Here is a 20,894-nt window from a genome sequence, read left to right as displayed (position 1 = left end):
ACCAGCTTTCAATCCAAAAGATCCTTGAGTGGACAAGGCAAAGTCTTCAGCAGTGATTTTCAACGTGGTATTGGGTAGAGTGGAGAGTTGAGGAAAAGAAGCATCACAGACAGAAGAATTATTTAAGAGGTCCTTTTAAAAGCATACTCCCTCCTGCCAGCTAACAATCATGTAAACAAGCCACTTTGCCTCATGGGGGTATACGCTTAGGTGTGCTGAGGCTAAGATTCAGAACCCCTGAGCCAGGACCAACACATCATGCCTATGATAATTCAAATACTGAGTAAAATTAGCAACCGACTCTGGAATCTGCCTGTTTTACCACTGGGGACTTCTAGGTCAAAACACACATAGGCATAAGTGCATAATTAAAGGTCTGACACAACCAAAAACAATGTCCCTGTTAAAGTTTAGGAGGCCAACAGTCTCTTTTTCTTCTCTACTCCCTCTTCTGGTCCCTGTGTCCAATGTGCACTCATTTCTTGTACATCCAACTGATTATTATGACTTATAAAATCATTACTAGTTCATATGGGTTGTACCACAAATATAATTTAAGAATTATCAAATCAAGTAAACAAAGCTAATTGTCAACAAGAATTTTCAGCAGCATATACATATTTTAATATATTATTTTACATATTTTTCATATACTATAATTTATAAATATGTATATAAATAATAGATACTATATAGTATAGATATACAATATAATCTATATTGTGTCTATTATATAGAAACAAATAATAGATACTATATAATACTATGAATTATATTTTTAATTATTTATGCTTTCTTTTTATGAGTAATTTGAATATGTAGAACTTTATATCTTTATTCATACATTATTACACTTAATCAAATAGTGTTCAAATAATTAACAGTATTTTAGAAATATCACTTAGGATGTACTTGTTCTAAAATTGTTAGCTTTTTATACTTAATCAGTAGTAAATTCACCTTGTAGCTGCTTTTCAACTCTTTTTAGCTCTTGTAAGATAGAAGAAATCTCCTGTAGGGAAAGCAAAGACAAGAATTAGCTTACTTTAATTAAAACATTTTCATTTGATAAGCAACGAACCTTACACTAATTTTATTTGATATCCTTAATATTACTGACATGGCCCCAATCTGTAGCAACAGGATCTGAAATAATTGATATTCAGTAAAAAGACTAGAATTTTAAAATCTTTAATACTGAAATAATTCTTTTCAGTGAGAGTAATAGAAGATGAAAAGTTAGACAATAATACTGTATATGCAAAGATATATTGATCAATCTTGCAACAACTGTAAAAAGCGCTTAAGGATTTTCTAGGGAAAATGTACAAACTGAAACCTCAATTTTAGGATTTCCTGAATAATAAAAACCTGTACAAATTCTGGAGGAGACAAGCTATCTGTTAAATAAACAGAAATGACTCATGTCAACTTATATTTGAGTTTGCTCTTATTTCAAAATTGCTTATTTATAACATATAATTATTATAAGAACAAGAGTATATTAATAGTGAGAAACATAAAAGGTTCCCCCACACCCTTTACAACTTTGAAGCAGTCAATACTTTAAAACCCTGTGACAGACAAGTGAAACCATAGTTTCCCAAATTTGTGCTCTTATATCTTCTTTTATAAATGAACAGTTTAAAAATCAGCATATCATTCCTTGAACATAAAACCTTTTAAAAAATGTTTTAATATTCAAGAAAAATTACCATACCATGCTTGAGGTTTTCACAATAGGGACTTCACTTTCAGCTCTTAACTTGCTTTCTATTTCATCCCAGTTCCGATCTTTGTCCTTAAATAATATTCTATAAATAAAAAAATAAGCTCTTTACTTTTCATATTTTAAAAATATCACATTTTTAATGATAATACAAAACAATGTATCTTTTCAAAGATGAATAAGAATTTAAAATACCATTAAGTGTTACATGAACTGTGAATTAAACAGAGCCAATATTAACAATAAACTCATTTATGTGAGAGATCTGTACTAAAAAAGTAACTGACTAGCTACAAATAGACACATAAAAACCCTTTAGTATTTATCTCATTCTTTATTGAGAACCAAATATAAAACAAATGTAGATGACAATATAACCCCAAAATTTTATCTAATATTTTTATATAACCACCTTTTACAACAAAAATACAACTTGTTTCATATAGAACATATGCAGTATAAATATAAGATGAAAACAGGTTGAATTAAGTATAAGCAATTGAGTTTGTTAGGACCTCTTTAAACAGGAAAAGGCTTCTTAGAATTAATCAAAGTGTGTATGCAATGTCAAAGGTTGAAAATTATAATAGAGTACTTACGCTGCTTTTCTTTAAAAATACTAATTCATGTTAGTATATTTTATATAATAACCTGTTGAGAATTAAGAAACTATCCTTTGACAAAAACAATTGTCAATAAAGATTCTATGCTTGAAATTAATTTCAGGCATCTTATAAAATAAAGTGTCACAAAATTCTGACTTGTCTTTCAAACGTGGTATCTCTCTCTTCAATCTAGACGACATGATCAGCAGCTTTAGAGAGCTGTAAATATTAGGTACCTTTTTAGTCTCTATTTGAATTTCTTCATTGGGCTGGAAATCTAGTTTAACTGCCTTATACAATAACCAGTACTGTACAAGAAAGTAAAGCATTACTATTAGAAGTTGATCAGTATTTAAGTAGTAAACTAAATTACATTTTTATTTGTATTTCTTCAAAATTCAATATGCCAGGTTCAACTGATTTAAAAATATGAAATTCATCAATATCAAGTCAATATCAAATTCATCAATGTCAAATCCCAAGTCTGGAACACCTACAATTACAAATAATCATGCTTAAAAAGGCAACAATAGATCCAGAATCCTAGAAGAGAATATTCTTCTGATTTACTGTTAAAATTTCTACACCCCGAAGACTAAATATCCTTGCTAGCTATCTAGGAGCTGTTATCCTAATGACTGTGAAATTAAGGCCTGAGAAATTATGCTGTGCTCTCTAAAAGAGTCCTTAGAGCATTACGATTGGTGAAAGTAAGAAAACAATGACTATTTCATGAGTCTGTGCTTAGCCATCCTGAAAACTCAGTGAATTTTGCCAGAAGATGGTTACTGAGTACAATGTTAGTGCTTTTGCAAACTGTTAAACCATACATATTTCATCTTTGGTAAAAATGGCTTAGAAATGCTACCTGAGATTCCTAAATCACACACACACACACACACACACACACACACACACACACACACACATCTCTGAAGTTCTAAGAAATGCTACCTGAGATTCCTAAATCACACACACACACACACACACACACACACACACACACACACGTCTCTGAAGTTCTAAGCCACTAAAGGGATAAAAAACTTAAAGACAATTTGTAAATACTGTGCTGCAGGTTTATAAAGCCAATCGTAATTTTGGCTCCATGGAGTGAAGTGTAACACTTAAACACTAAGGAAGCAGAAAACTATATCAAGAAATCAGGCCAGATCATAATGGTTAGAATTTAAATGGTTTTGTGCAAAGGTCATTACAGATCTTTCAGAAACAATCAGGGCTTTTAACTGATCTTCATATTACATAATGAATTCAAAAGAGTAGTCACACTAAACAGCAGCATGAAAATATACTGAATTTCAAAGCTAATTTCATTCAATAATTTAACTATGAAGCTAAAACTCCTTTTTGATAAAGTAGTCAGTTTAGGTAAAAAAGAGTCTTAGGCACATATTCTAAGGCCCCCACAATCTAATCTCTAGCACTGGCCCTCAATCCATGCAAATCAGGGGCTGGAAACTGGGAGTTGACCAATGCAGGGCCACACAGTACACCCTGAGGGGCACTTTCACATGGAGCCCAGTGAAAATAACACAAAACAGTTGTGTAAATATTTTTAATTGAGTCTATAGCAAGTATTAGAATAACTTATAGGATAGTTTTAGACAGGTCTGGGTAGGCATTTCAGTTTATAACTCCTGGTACAGACCTAAAGATCAGTTATTGCTCAAACTATTCTAGTACTATCTGTGTAAAAGGCTCAGGCCTCTATCCCTTAGATTTTGCTTACCAAAAATTATATCTAGCTTTGAATATTACTTCCTCCACAAAGCCTTCCCTGACAGTCCAGGGTGAAGGTGATCCTTTCTCTGTTCTTAGCTCTAACTGGGCACTAATCTATCACATGCTGTCTTGTACCAGTTACCTGTATATACACTGTCCTTCACCAACCAGATTATAAAACCTTAACAGTAGGGAGCATGTTTTATCTTTCTTATTATCCTCCACAGAGCCTGCCACAGTGCTTTACACACAGCAAAACTCAACACTCAAACTGAAGGCAACAAATTAACATTAAGAAAATATTTATTTTTTATACTTTCTAAATTCTGTCGAATTTCTGAGACAACAACATCAACCAGCCAATTAACCATCAATGTGTTCAATGGTCACAATTTTAATTAAATGTCTAAGCTACAAATTTTTTTTTCTAGAGGAAACTAGGGATGAGTTAATTCAGTGCAGACTGAGGAAGATATTCTGTGGTAAGGAATTATCAATAGAAGAGAATGGTATAAGGCAGGTACTCTATGAAGATCTACTGAATGAATACATGAGACTGGATGAGGGCTCAGTTACTGGGGAAAAAAGGCATGTATTTCAGCAGGTAGGATGAAATAATATGGGATTTCCATTTATAGTTAAGGAGGCTGCAAGCTTTTCCTGTTGCTAGGTCACATGACCACATGGAGAGACTTACATGGTGGCTTTATGGATAATACTGGTGTACTAAACAAACCAATCCCCCCAAACCAATGAAATTGATATAATTTGATAATTAAATCCCAGGCCAAGTACTATTATCAGCCACATCAGGTTTTCTCCTCCTTAATTTTATGTTTTCCTAAGTGGTATGTGTATATCCTGAGTGAGAGGCAAGATAATCAGGGAAATGGTAAAATATTAAAACTCTTTATATATATATACACATATATGTGTATTTTTTAAAGATATGCATTTGATGTATTAACTCCCTATGGCTTTTTTACAATAAAGTCCAAACTCCTTAAGCAAGTTCTGCCCAAACTGGTCCTTCCTTCTCTCTCCAATGTCATTTCTCATTATCCTCTAGCCCGCTCACTTCACCAACTTTTTGACTACTGCCATGTAAAATTTAGGTATATAGGTCATCCTTCAAAATTTACTAGAAAGGAAAGTAACCTGCTTTCATAGAAGCAAGGATGTCTGAGTAATGACACAGTACCTGATCTTTCCAGCTGTTTTATCTATAGACTGTCTTATCTTCTTAGAGAACTGAAAGACGGATGAGAGCAACAGATTATCTCCCATGACCTGAAACATGGAAAGGGAAGAAGAGACATTAAAATACTACCACTATATCAGATAACCACCAAGAATGGTCACAATTCATTATGTTTAAGGGCATTTCATATTTATGCTGATTTTAATAAAACTCGATAAAGGGTGTAATTAAGAGTACTATGTAACTACATTGAGAACGAGAAATAAAAATTAAGAAAGGAACTCTTTTTTGTTAAATAACTTGTCACATTTCCATATTATTTTCATCATATAACTTTCAAAAGACAATCCATGTTATCTAATTTTTAATTACTATCATAATCCTGTCTCTCATGCTTCCAATTCAAATTATCATAATTGGGAGAATATAAGTAACTTAGAACGATAAATTTATTATCTATTTTTTCAACAAATAAGATGAACAAAGAGATCAAGATTACAATCCTTGTTCTCCACAGTGGGACAGGTAAGTTTTTTAAATGTACTCAAAATAGTAAGGGGTTTTTTTTATGATTTTTTTTTTAATGTGGACCATTTTTTTTAAATAGTCTTTATTGAATTTGTTAAGACTACTGCTTCTGTTTTATGCTTTGGTTTTCTGGACATGAGGCATGTGGGATCCTAGCTCCCCAACCAGGGATCACACCCACACCCCGCCCTGCATTGGAAGGCGAAGTCTTAACCACTAGACCACTAGGGAAGTCCCCAAGAATAAGTTTTTATGTTGGAGGTTGTTATCATTCCAGTTGAACTTTATGGGCAAAAGCAGGGGTTGGCAAACCTCTATAAAGGGCAGGAGAGTGAAGACTGGGGCCAATGTGGTCTCTGTTACAACTACTTACCTCTCTCACTATAGCAAGAGAGGCTATATTATAGCAAAAGGAGCTGCAGCTAATAAAACTCTATTTACAAAATCAGGTGGGAGGCTGAATTTAGCCTACATCCTAAGACTAGATATGGGTTCCAAAATCAGTTCTATGATTGTCAGTAACGGTGGTGAAAGTAAAGTCCAATGAGGTAAAGAACAAAACCCCATAGGAATTTGGAATGTTAGGTCCATGAATCAAGGTAAATTGGACATGGTTAAGCAGGAGATGGCAAGAGTGAATATTTAAATTTTAGCAATCAGTGAACTAAAATGGATGAGAATGGGCATATTTAATTTAGATGATCATTAAATCTACTACTGTGGGCAAGAATCCCTTAGAAGAAATGGAGTAGCCTCAAAGTCAGCAAGAGTCTGAAATGCAGTATCTGGGTGCAATCTCAAAAATGACAGAATAATCTGTTTCCAAGGCAAACCATTCAGCATCACAGTAATACAAGTCTATGCCCCAACCACTAATGCTGAAGAAGCTGAAGTTGAATCATTCTATGAAGACCTATAAGATCTTCTAGAACTAATGTCCTTTTTATCATAGCTGACTGGTATGCAAAAGTAGGAAGTTAAGAGATATCTGGAATACAGACAAGTTTGGCCTTGGAGTACAAAATGAAGCAGGGCAAAAGTCAACAGAGTTTTGTCAAAAGAACACATTGGTCACAGCAAACACCCTCTTCTAACAACACAAGAGATGTCTCTACACAAGGACATCACTAAATGGTCAGAACTGAAAATGGACTAATTATATTCTTTGCAGCAAATGATGGAGAAGCTCTATACAGTCAGCAAAAACAAGACTTGGAGCTGACTGCGGCTCCAAGATCATAAGCTCCTTACTGCAAAATTCAGGCTTAAATTAAAGAAACTAGGGAAAACCATTAGGCCATTCAGGTATTACCTAAATCAAATTTCTTATGATTATACAGTGGAGGTGACAAATAGATTGAAGGGATTAGATTTGGTAAATAGAGTGCCTGAAGAACTATCTACCAGATGGAGGTTAGTAACACTGTACAGGGGGTGGTGACCAAAACCATCACAAAGAAAAAGAAATACAAGGCAAAGTGGTTGTCTGAGGAGGCTTTACAAATAGCAGAGGAAAGAAAAGAAGCAAAAGGTAAGGGAGAAAGGGAAAGATATACCCAACTGAATGCAGAGTTCCAGAGATTAGCAAGGAAAGATAAGAAGGCCTTCTTAAATGAACAATGTAAATAAATAGAGGAAAACAAAAGAATAGGAAATAGTGGAGATGGCTTCAAGAAAACTGGAGATTATCAAGGGAACATTTCATGCAAGGATGGGCATGATAAAGGACAGAAACAGAAAGAATCTAAGAGAAACAGAAGCGATAAAGAAGTGGCAAGGATACACAGAAGAACTATACAAAAAACGCTTATGACTGGAATAACCGGGATGCTGTGGTCACTCACCTAGAAGCCAAACATCCTGGAGTGTGAAGTCGAGTGGGCCTTAGGAAGCATTAATATGAACAAAGCTAGTGGAGAAAATGGAATTTCAGCTGAGCTATTTAAAATCCTAAAAGATGATGCCTTTAAAGTGTTGCACTCAATATGTCAGCAAATTTGTAAAATTCCTCAGTGGCCACAGGACTGGAAGAGGTCAGTTTTCATTCCAATCCCAAAGAAGGGCTATGACAAAGGATGTTCAAATTACTGTACAATTGCACTCATTTCACATGCAGGCAAGGTTATCATTGAAATCCTTCAAGCTAGGCTTCAGCAGTACATGAACCAAGAAGTTCTAGATGGACAAGCTCCATTTAGAAGAGGCAGAGGAACCAGAGATCAAATTGCCAACATCCGCTGGATCATAAAGAAAGCAAGGGGATTTCAGAAAAACATTTACTTTTGCTTCATTGACTATGCTAAAACCTTTGACTGTGTGGATCATAACAAACTGTGGAAAATTCTTAAAGACATGGAATACCAGATCACCTTACCTGTCTCCTGAGAAACCTGTATGCAGGTCAAGAAGCAACAGCTAGAACCAGACATGGAACAACAGACTGGTTCCAAATTGGGAAAAGGAGTACAACAAGGATGTATATTGTCACCCTGCTTATTTAACTTACATGTAGAGTACATCATGAGAAATGATGGGCTGGATGAATCATAAGCTAGAATCGAGAGTGCCAGGAGAAATATCAACAACCTCAGATACGCAGATGACACCACCCTGATGGCAGAAAGCGAAGTGGAACTAAGGAGCCTTTTGATGAAGTGAAGGTAAAAGAGAAGAGTGAAAAAGCTGACTTAAAACTCAACATTCAAAAAACTAAGCTCATGGCATCGGGTCTCAACACTTCGTGGCAAATAGGTGGGGAAAAATGGAAACTGACATATTTTGTTTTCTTGGACTCCAAAGTCAATGCAGCCATAAATTAAAAGACTCTGTTCCTTGGAAGGGAAGCTATGAAAAACTTAAGACAGTGTATTAAAAAGCAGAGACATCACTTTGTTGACAAAGGTGCATACAGTCAAAGTTATGGTTTTTCTAGTAGTCATATTTGGATGTGAGATTTGGACCATAAAGAAGGCTGCACACCAATGAATTGATGCTTTCAAACTGTGGTGCTCAAGAAGATTCTTGAGAATCTCTTGGACTGCAATGAGATCAACCCAGTCAATCCTAAAGGAGATCAACCCTGAATAACCACTGGAAGGACTGATGCTGAAGCTAAAGCTCCAATACTTTGGCCACCTGATGCAAAGAGCTGACTTACTGGAAAAGACCCTGATGATGGGAAAGACTGAGGGCAGGAGAAGAAGGGGGCAACAGAGGATGAGATGGTTGGATGGCTTTATCAACTCAATAGACATGAGTTGAGCAAACTCCAGGAGAGAGTGAAGGACAGGGAGGCCTGGAGTGCTGCAGTCCATGGGGTTGCAAAGAGTCTGACAAAACTGAGCAACTGAACAACAACAGAAAGAAACAGCTAACTAATATAATCTGCCTCTAGTCACGTGTTTTTTTTCCATCCCATCTCCCTGTCTCCCTCCACCCAAGGTAAACAATATTCTGATTCCCATTCATCATTCCCTTGGTTTTCTTTTTATATAATTTGCTCGATCTATTTCTGTCCTAAATATATAACATTATTAATCTGTGACAAAACACATTTTATCCGATCTTTTGAGAATAACTTTCTTCATTTCATGTTCTATTGCTAAAATCCATCCATGTTGTGGCATACAGTAGTTCATTTGTTTTGATCCCTTCATTGATTTTTCAATTTGTGCACATACCAGTTTATACATTCATTTTTCTTCAGATACGAACACTTAAAGACTGTTCCCAAGTTTTGTTACTGCCCACAGTGCTACTAGGAATATCTTCTTTCATGACTTTTGCTGTCAATGAGAACGGGTATACACCAGCAGCAAAACTGCTAGATAATGGGCTACATTTATGTTCAATTTTAGGAAATAGTAATCAAACTGTTTGCCAAAGTGACTCCACCAATTTAACCTTACTAGCAACAATAAGAAAGCCTATGTATTCACATCTTCTCCTATATTTAATGTTTTAAGACTTTTTAATTTGTTGCCAATTGAATGAATATAAAATAATCTCACTGTAGCCTTGAAAACTATTTCTCTGAATACTCATGAAGCTGAACATCTCTTCATAGGCCTTGGATATTTTCAGTGAAATGCTGCAAATGTTTTTTGCAGATTTTTCTTTTGGGCTGTTTGCCTTTTTAAACTGATTGTAGGAGCTCTGATATATTCTGTATTCTAATCTCTTGTTGCCTGTATGTTTCACATAGTCCTTTAATACACTCAAATTTATCAATCTTTTATTTATAAGTCAAAACTTTTTGTGTCTTTTAAATCATTCCCTGCTGCAGTGCTGAAAGATATTTACCTATATTATACTAAAAACTTTAAAGTTTTGCTTTTGTTCTTTAGGAACTAAATTTAAGTGAATTAGAGTTAATTATTTGTCATTGATGTGATGTCAGGATGAAATTCTATTCTACCCATAAGGACAAGCACTTTTTTCCCAGCCCTATATACTGAACAAAACCATATAAAATTGTCCTTGTTTTACAAATATAGTCTTTACAGGACCTGAAGTGTGGCTCCAAAAATAATACAAAGCTCGCCAATCTTCTACCATTCCCCAAATCTTCCCTGTTTATCTTAAGAGACTTGTAAGTATTAAACAAGGGAGTTCTCAGGTGGTGTGAGTGGTAAAGACTCTCCAATGCAAGAGACACAAGTTCAATCCTTGGGTCGGGAAGATCCTCCGGAGGAGGAATGGAAAGTCACTCCAGTATTCTCGACAGGAAAACCCTATGGACAGAGGAGCCTGGCAGGCTACATACAGTCCATGGCATTGCAAGGAGACACGACTCAGCACACACATGTATGGAATAGTTCTCCTCCTCTTTTTCCGACCAATGGAGCATGCATCCTCTGCTATTTGTTGAAGTTTATAGTTTACTCACTTCATCCCTGCTCCAGGTTCTCCGCCTTGTAATTGTTAAGTGATCAGGAGGCTCTGCTGGTTGAGGTCTTGGGTCACTAGACCGACAGTTGTTTCCTTCTGGTGTTTTAGAATGAACTAATGGAGGGATCTTTCGGAAGTTGAGGCTTTCATCAAAAACACGATCAACTAACTAACAGGACAAAAGCAAATCCTCATGAGCATAGAGTAATTTGGAAAAACACAGATACTGGCATTATAGTTTTTATAGTTAGAAGTTATTCCATTCTCAGGTAGTAACAGAAGCATGGTATCTTCAATAAACCAATTACTCTCTCTTTTTATAAGCACTTCAAAGATGTCCATTTTATAAAATAGATGTTCATCTACATAGATTTTATTTTCAAAATCCAAAATATATATAATAACTATGTTAAATTTGATTCTCCCATGGATAGTTTCCCCCAATGGAAAACACAGGTGGTAAATAGAAAAAGCTGAGCCATGTAGATGGACAAGGCATTCATTTTACTCACATTGCCTTACCAGTGTAAAATAATGTTTCTTTTTCTTTTAGTTTCCTATCTTGTTTTTTCCTTTTTTTCTCCCCAAATCCAGGTGCCAAATTTCTTCACAGACATATAAATTACAAATTATAATTAAGTTTACAAAAGAAAAAAAAATTTTTTTTAATTCACAAAGTATTTTTATCTTAGATAAACTTTTAGCAGTAATGCTACAGAAATGACATATTCCAGTACGAGTGATATACCGCCATCTGCAGTGCAAATTATGCACATATAGTACAAAGTAACTCAGGTTTACTGAAGAAGGAATAAACTCTAGTATAGTAATAAGAAAGGAAGCCAAAAAGAAAAAATGGAATTCTACTTAATGAAATGTTTGAAAATTTCACTGAGTCTGAGTGAATGTACAATCACGTTAGGTATAATTTAGTTAGACAGCTGAGAAAATAATATCTTCATCATTCAAAATGTATCAGGAAAAATTGTGTATGTCTTGCCACCAAGAAGATCCTTTTGTTTTTTACCAATAAGGATGAATTTTTATACACATTTACAATTGATCAGTGTGGTAACAAAACTACACAGACTGATGAAACATTATTTACCAAATTAGAGGACACATAAAGGGGAAAAATACAACGAAATTATGACCATTAAAGAATAAAATTATAACTGTGACAAAAAGCAACTGAAGAAAATTTTAGTAGCAGAGTTTACCAGAATTAAATGTGTCAAAAAGGCTACCCATTTTCGGCTACTATTGAGAACATTATTTTATAAAACTAAGGAAGTAAAATGAATCATCAGTATTAGGGGTTGGCACATTTTTACTGTTAACGGGCCAAATGATAAATATTTTAGGCTGTGCAGTCTTACAATCTCTGTTCAACTACTCAATTCTGACATTATAGCATAAAATAGTCAGAGGATAATAAAACAAACCAGTGTGGCTTTGTCCTAATGAAACTGTAACTCGTTCTTTCAAAATGTCTGTCTTTTTTGGTATCTCTGCACCAAATCAAGAAACCCAACATGGCCAGAATACCATTATTTTTATATACTCTTCTGGAGCCATCTGTGTTCGTGGTGTCCCCTGGAGGGGGAGAGCAGGAGGCTCTGGTTTGGGGCAATAGTCTGTATATGCTAACTTACATCACACAGTTCACAAGAATGTTTTAAAACAATACATATGTTTGAATGAGTGTGTATATGTATGTATATTTCAATTTTTGAAGAATCTTTGTGCACATATATATGTATGTATATATTCATCAACAGAATTAAAGTAGTAAAAACTATAGACTTTTTCTTGCTAGTAGAGATAATTTCTAGTTAAGAACCTATGTAAGATTTACAGAAATTTTATATAATGATTTATTATTTATACAATTATTTACCAAATTTGGATGTGCTTTTTAGGTACCATTTATTTTTGTATTTTACAAAGTGTTTATTTTAAATAATTTTACAGCTTCATGCTAATAGTAGACCAAATGTTAGCCTTTACTAGTTTTGTTATAAGAAAAGAAATTTGTTAAAGCAAAGTTGGAAAATGCAGAGCTTCATGCAAATAGGGAGGATGGATGTAACCAAAAAAAAACTAAGCAAAAAGCTAAAAGCAAAAGAAATAAAGAAAAGAAAGAACCTTATGCATCTCTCCATGAAGATCTCCTACCTCTTCTCTAGTGTCTATGGCAGAGCCGGGGGTGGTGGCGGCAGTGCTTACTGTGGTACTAGGGGCAGTGCCTGAGGAGGTCACTGAATCTATCTCTCCTGCTACATCGTTGATTTCCCGAGCAATGAGAGCGAGATCTTGGCTGATCCTGGCGATAATTTTAGAAAAGAAGTTTAATTCTTTCACACAACAGGTCTACAGACAATCATTTCGATAGAATCAGTTTTATAAGTTGTATATTTAAAGTTTTGTCCTCAAAACTTCAGATTTTCTACACGTGCCATTAACTATTTTGATACTGGAAGAATTTAAATGTTAATTCCAATACGAATCAAACTAAACCACACATAATTTACAAGTTGTCATTTTCAAATAGATGTGTTAAATGCCTGAAGTAGTGATATGTATCTTTTAAAAACACACTATTAATATATTACAGCAGTTCTTAAATTTGGGCACGGTAAACAATTCAAAGGCCTGTGAACTTGAATGAGAAAAGCAATTACAGCTTTATTTTCATTAACCCTCTAAATGAAACTAGCATTTCTTTGAATTACAAAGATAAGCAACAAACAACAGTGGTATTAGCAGTACTGGTGATTTCTGTCAGCAAAACAAATCACATTCTAGTTTCTATGAGTATATCAAAACATTTAGTCATCACTACTTCAAAACTAGTCCATCCTAAAGGAGATCAGTCCTGGGTGTTCACTGGAAGGACTGATGCTAAAGCTGAAACTCCAATACTTTGGCCACCTCATGCGAAGAGCTGACTCATTGGAAAAGACCCTGATGCTGGGAGGGACTGGGGGCAGGAGAAGGAGACGACAGAGGATGAGATGGCTGGATGGCATCACTGACTCGATGGACGTGAGTCTGAGTGCGGGAGATGGTGATGGACAGGGAGGCCTGGTGTGCTGCAATTCATGGCGTCGCAAAGAGTAGGACACGACTGAGCGACTGAACTGACTGACTTCAAAACGACTTCATTATACCCACAGCAATAACATTACACTTACTATGTTAACGAAGAATCATATACTACTATATCATTTTAAAAATATTTTAAAAACTGTATTTCAATATAATTGTTTCTAATGTTTATACATTTCTGACAGGAGCTCCCTAAGCTTCTCCAGGTGGCCCAAGGGGTGTACGGTACCAAAGAAGTGAGGAGCTCTGACAGAGAATAGCATTTTATGCTATCTACCATACTTTATAGTACATCACATGTCATTTCAGGGTCACAAGGTAGAAGGAGACTTATCTAACTGATTGATTATGAAGAGAGATGCATTTTAAGAGAAAATTACTGCCTTGCTCATGACCACACAACTTAAAAGTAGCTGAGACAGGGCCAGATTCCATGTTTTCAGTTCATGTCCCTGAAGTCATTTATTTGTATTTTCAGCCACACGGACTGAAGAACTAAGTAACTGTTATCAGTGATAACTGAACATTTGCTAAGTTATGCAGCCACTGCACAGGATCTCAATTTGGTTACTTCTACAGTAAACAAAAGCTTTGGCATGACAGAATATTTGTAAAGTACCTGAATAGGCTTTCCAACTCTAAAATCCAAAGAGCAAAGTAACAACAACTTTTTAACTTATGCAAAATGTGAGCTTGAAAGGCTTTCACAGAATGGAGTAATTGCATAGAAACTTAACCACAGATTTAAAAAGAGAAGCTAACTTGAAGCTTATGGCCCAACAGAAGCAATCTACGGTCAATTTCTTTTTATTTACCAGTAAATACTTAATGATCTGGTCACTGTGCTAGGTCCTAAGGGCTGCAATCGTGAAGAAGCAGAAGCTATCACAACATTGTTAACAGGCTATTTCAGTCAGTCGCTCAGTCGTGTCCGACGCTTTGTGACCCAATGAACTGCAACACGTCCATCATCAACTCCCACAGTTTACTCAAACTCATGTCCATCAGGTTGGTGATACCATCCAACCATCTCATCCTCTGTCGCCCCTTCTCTTCCCGCCTTCAATCTTTCCCAGCATCAGGGTCTTTTCCAAGGAGTCAGTTCTTTGTATCAGGTGGCCAAAGTACTGGAGTTTCAGTTTCAGCATCAGTCCTTCCAATGAATATTCAGAACTGATTTCCTTTAGGATTGACTGCTTGGAACTCCTTTCAGTCCAAGGGACTCTCAAGAGTCTTCTCCAACACCACAGTTCAAAAGCATCAATTCTTTGGTGCTCAGCTTTCTTTATAGTTCAACTCTCACATCCATACACGACTACTGGAAACACCATAGCTTTGACTAGAGAGACCTTTGTTGGCAAAGTAATGTCTCTGCTTTTTAATATGCTGTCTAGGTTGGTAATAGCTTTCCTTCCAAGGAGCAAATTTTTTACATGGCTCCAGGTCACCATCTGCAGTGATTTTGGAGCCTAAGTAAATGAAGTCTCAAACTGCTTCCATTTTTCCCCCATCTATTTGCCATGAAGTGATGGGACCAGATGCCCCAATCATCATTTTCTGAATGTTGAGTTTTAAGCCAACTTTTTCACTCTGCTCTTTCACTTTCATCAAGAGTTTAGATCCTGTTTTCACTTTCTGCCATAAGGGTTGGGTCATCTGTATATCTGAGGTTATTAATATTTCTCCCAGCAGTCTTGATTCCAACTTGTGCTTCATCCAGCCTGGTATTTTGCATGATGTACTCTGCCTATAAGTTAAAGAAGCAGGGTGACAATATATAGCCTTGATGTACTCCTTTCCCGATTTGGAACCAGTCTATGGTTCCATGTCTAGTTCTAACTGTTGCTTCTTGACCTGCGTACAGATTTCTCAGTAGGCAGGTCAGTGGTTTGTATTCCCATCTCTTAAAGAATTTGCACAGTTTATTGCGATTCACACAGTCAAAGGCTTTGGCATAATCAACAAAGCAGAAGTAGAGGTTTTTCTGGAACTCTCTTGCTTTTTCTATGATTCAACAGATGTTGGAAATTTGATCTCTGGTTCCTCTGCCTTTTCTAAATCCAGTTTGAACATCTGGAAGTTCAAGATTTACATACTGTTGAAGCCTGGCTTGGAGAACTTTGAGCATTACTTTGCTAGCGTGTGAGATGAGTGCAACTGGGCAGTAGTTTGAACATTCTTTGGCATTGCCTTTCTTTGGGACTGGAATGAAAACGGACCTTTTCCAGTCCTGTGGCCACTGTTGAGTTTTCCAAATTTGCTGGCATATTGAGTGCAGCACTTTCACAGCATCATCTTTTAGGATTTGAAATAGCTCCACTGGAATTCCATCGCCTCCACTAGCTTTGTTTGCAGTGATGTTTCCTAAGGTCCACTTGACTTTGCATTAAGGTCTCCTCTGACAACCATTTTGCTTTCTTGCATTTCTTTTCCATGGGGATGGTCTTGATCACTGCCTCCTACACAATGTCACAAACCTCCGTCCATAGTTCTTCAGCCATTCTATCAGATCTAATGCCTTGAATCTATTTGTCACTTCCACTGTATGATCATAAGGGATTTGATTTAGGCACATCTGAATGGTCTAGTGGTTTCCCCTACTTTCTTCAATTTAAGTCTGAAGTTGGCAATAAGGAGTTCATGATCTGCACCACAGTCACCTCCTGGTCTTGTTTTTGCTGCCTGTATAGAGCTTCTCCACCTTTGGCTGCGAAGAATATAATCAATCTGATTTCAGTGTTGACCATCTGGTCATGTCCATGTGTAGAGTCTTCTCTTGTGTTTTCGGAAGAAGGTGTTTGTTACGACCAGTGCATTCTCATGGCAAAACTCTGGTAGCTTTTGACCTGCTTTGTTTTGTACTCCAAGGCCAAATTTGCCTGTTACTCTAGGTATATCTTGACTTCCTACTTTTGCAATGTTTCATTACATTGCTTTATATATTATAAGGACTTCCCCGGTTGCTCAGGGGTAAAGAATCCATCTCCAATGCTGGAGACATGCATTCAGTTCCTGGATAGGGAAGATTAGGGCATGGCAACCTACTCCAGTATTCTTGCTTGGAAAATCCCATGGACAGAGAAGCCTGACAGGCTACAGACCATAGTGTGTATGGACAGACTTCAGTTTTGTCTGCAAAGAGTCAGACATGAGTGAAAAAACTAAGGGTGCATATATTAAAAGGAAACCCATATCACTTAATTCTGGCCACTAAATTAAATTGGCTCTTACCAAAAATATTTTAAAAGTTGTAATAAAATGTACTAAAATTACAATTTGTTTTTTTGCCATTAAGATTACTATGCATTTGTAATATTAATCACAAATATTGAGCCTTGAAAAATATAAACCATCATTGTATTTTAAAATATTAAAAAATATAGGTATACTTATTTGAATTTCTCTAATAAAAATACTATATGTAAAAGATTCAGTAATAAAGCCTCTTTCCCCTTGACCGGAAGTGTCAGATGACTACTTTGCTGCTGCTGCTGCTGCTGCTAAGTCGCTTCAGTCATGTCTGACTCTGTGCGATCCCATAGATGGCAGCCCACCAGGCTCCCCTGTCCCTGGGATTCTCCAGGCAAGAATACTGGAGTGGGTTGCCATTGGGGTCAATCAAATCAGGGAATAAGACTCATTAGGTAGGTGTTCTATGACATTTATTTAATAATCATTTCAATATTAAAAATAGACTACTTATATATCAGAATTATTATTCTTAGGAAAAAAGAACATTTTAAAGCAATGTTTGAAATGAAAATCTGAATGAAACTTTGGTTGAGATTCTTAGGTTTCCTATTAGTATAGGATAAGCCTTAATAAAATATTTTAGCATTACTTTGCCAACAAAGGTCCGTCTAGTCAAGGCTATGCTTTTTCCAATGGTCATGTACGGATGTGAGAGTTGGACTATAAAGAAAGCTGAGCACCGAAGAATTGATGCTTTTGAACTGTGGTGTTGGAGAAGACTCTTGAGAGTCCATTGGATTGCAAGGAGATCCAACCAGTCCATCCTAAAGGAGATCAGTCCTGGGTGTTCATTGGAAGGACTGATGTTGAAGCTGAAACTCCAATACTTTGGCCACCTGATGCGAAGAGCTGACTCCTTGGAAAAGACCCTGATGCTAGGAAAGATTGAGGGCAGGAGGAGAAGGGGACAAGAGATGATGAGATGGTTGGATGGCATCACTGACTCAAAGGACATGAGTTTGGGTAAACTCCCGGAGCTGATGATGGACAGGGAGGCCTGGCATGCTGCAGTTCATGGGGTCGCAAAGAGTCAGACACGACTGAGCAACTGAACTGAACTGAAGAATATAACATTGATTCTGAAACTCCAATTATATCTGGAGTCTCATAAATTTTAATATTATCAAATATATAGAAAACTGAATGCTCATAATTAAGTTATAAATACAATCACGTTTGAGTATATACACACACCACTGTTTTCTCTGCACTCCACTTAAATATAACTAACATCTGATAGCTTACTATATGTCAAGCCCTAGGTTATGCACATGCCTTGGTCTGTCAACTCTTTCAAGGTGACACTACTGTTTTGTCCATTTTATACATAAAACTAGTGCACAGTTACTTACTTAACTTGTCTAGGGTCTTACAGACCACATGGCAGAATTGGGTTTGAATTGAGAAGGTCTGATCCCAGAGTCCATGATTTTGATCATTCAGCTATACTGAATCCTTATAATTTAGGTTATCCCTCAGAGTTCAATACTTCCTGGCAATGTCTATGATCACAGCTTCAATTATTTTCTTTTTGTCTGACTTCCAAAACGATGATTCTAGCTCTCATGAGCTTCCTATGCTGCAGAGCTATACTCCTTCACATGTCTGTTCCAAAAGTACCTACCGATACCTAAGTCAGCATGTCTAAACAGAGCTTATCTTCCTTTTTGTCTTTTGTTTCTGAAGACATCCATTTGTAAGTCACCTTTACCAGTCACTCATGCTAAAAACTACATTCTGCTCATAGGAGTTCTTAACAATATTCATTTGAACAACCATGGAGTTATTCTGGCAATCGTCAAACTCTGTCAAATGGTACACGTCCATATCTCCATTTATACCGTCACTAACACTGTCTTAACTTAGGCCTTCAATGCCTTGCACGTTAACTTCTAGAACAGATCACTAGTTAATCTCTAGGTTCTCTGCTCTCTCAAACAATTCTACAAATTGCCCTTCAGGGTAATCTTCTTTTAATATAGATCTTATCCTTTTCAAAAATCTGAAACATAAGTCTTATATATAAAATAATATGTACGCTTCTTAGCTGGCATTCAACGTCTCCTATTTTTTAGCTGGCTTAGGATTATCTTCAATTTGGTCATCCATTAACTATATACCTTTATATCTTAGACTCAGACAAACTTAACCCACCCCCCTTTTTTTTTTCATGCTATTTCTTTTCTCTTTTCAACCTCCAGTAAATTCCTGTTGCAGACACCCTTTTAAAAATTATTTATTTATTTATTTATTTGGCTGTATCAGGCCTTAGGTACAGCAAGCAGGTTCTTCCAGTTGCAGTGTTGGGATCTAGTTCCCTGACCAAGGATCAAACCCAGGCCCCCTGCACTGGAAGCATGGAGTCCTAGCCACTGGACTACCAGGGAAGTTCAAACTTCACCCTTTCTACAACCCTTCTACCACTCCGCCTGATAGCAGCTCATGCAACACCTTTGCCTCTTTCCTCTGACTCTGAACTCTCTGAGGACACTCATGTCTAAGTCATCTTTACACTTTACACTTCACTCATACGAGTAGCTTAGGAATTCTTTGTTGAGTGGATGGGAATTACATGTGGAGGGGGATTATATAATACATGAAAAAAACTTATGCAAACATAAACTTGATCCAAAACAAAACTGCAGAGGTGTAAAGGTGCTGGTTTAGTAATATAGCTCTAAAATCTAAGCAAAAAGAGTATGACAAAGCATAAAACATTTTGTAATCAACTAAAACCACTATTATGCTTTTCAAATTTCTTAAGTGAAAGTGGTAGCCAATTTACAGAAATAAAACATGTACTTCTCACATTCTATTTAGTTACTTGAAAATAAATTTCTGTACATTAAGAAAAGGTCAGTATTCTATAGGAACATTAAACATCAACATTAACTTTCTTTCCTCCTATACTTCCTATCCTTCCCTCTTACTTTTTTTAATATCTTAATAAACAAAAATGAAAATACTTTCTCTTCCTGTGAGATGTATGGGTGGAAAATATACCTTGAAAAATTAAATCCCAACAGCAAGTTTTATTAACATAATGCTACTAACAAACTGGAGGAAAAAGGCATAGAATCATTAGGTGTTAAATAGGCTAGCCTGAGAATACTACTATAGATAATAAAATATATACAGACAATATATACATTACAAGGGTAATAAAATACACATACTAACAAAATAAAACCAAGTGAAAATATAACAGACAGTTCTTAGTCACTTTCCCCTTTGTATCATAATTTTTTTCTGTTTAGGGACAGGGAAGTGGGTTTGGCCCAGAGAAGGTGTTCAGTGTTCTAGTTTAGGGTAGAGAGCTTAAGAGGCAAAGCCTCCTAAGAAAAAGCAGAACACTCTAGTTCCCTCGTGTACCCCTTGTGTTCATGTGGTGAGACTTCTCCATGGGGAGGAAAAAAAATGAGATAAGAGCAAGGCCTGTTGTTGCCAGCTGTGCCCACAAGAAAAAAATGTAGTATCAAGACTGTCTCATTGCAGGAGTTTTGTGGGCCCATAATAATGCATGAAGTGGCTTCCCAGGTGAGGCTAGTGGTAAAGAACCTGCCCTGCACCAATGCAGGACACATAAGAGATGCAGGTTTGATCCCTAGGTCGGGAAAGTCCCCTGGATGAGGGGATGGCAATGCACTCCAGTATTCTTGCCTGGAGAATCCCATGGACAGAGAAGCCTGGTGGGCTACAGTCCATGCGGTTGCACAGAGTCAGACATGACTGAAGCGACTTAGCACAACGCACAATAATGCATGGATCCCAAAGCACATACATGCCCGTACTCTAATCAGAACTGGCTTACAATGCTTCAACAATTATTGTCATT

General features: G+C 36.4%; 1 protein-coding gene across 1 annotated transcript in view; it reads right to left on the bottom strand.

The window, feature by feature from the left end:
- The window catches only part of CEP170 (centrosomal protein 170), a 96,217-nt gene that overhangs the window by 1,216 nt on the left and 74,107 nt on the right, over positions 1 to 20,894 (bottom strand). Inside the window, exons 14-18 of the mRNA XM_052654025.1 lie at positions 12,875 to 13,022; positions 10,695 to 10,865; positions 5,279 to 5,367; positions 1,721 to 1,814; positions 961 to 1,012 (exon numbers count right to left, since the gene is read on the bottom strand). Of these exons, the coding sequence (XP_052509985.1) occupies positions 961 to 1,012; positions 1,721 to 1,814; positions 5,279 to 5,367; positions 10,695 to 10,865; positions 12,875 to 13,022 (554 nt within the window). The remainder of the gene's footprint in view (positions 1 to 960; positions 1,013 to 1,720; positions 1,815 to 5,278; positions 5,368 to 10,694; positions 10,866 to 12,874; positions 13,023 to 20,894) is intronic.

Source organism: Budorcas taxicolor, chromosome 16, assembly GCF_023091745.1.
Source record: "Budorcas taxicolor isolate Tak-1 chromosome 16, Takin1.1, whole genome shotgun sequence".
Lineage (NCBI taxonomy): Eukaryota > Metazoa > Chordata > Mammalia > Artiodactyla > Bovidae > Budorcas > Budorcas taxicolor.
Note: the sequence above shows the minus strand (reverse complement) of the source record. Positions and strands in the feature narration are given on the sequence as shown.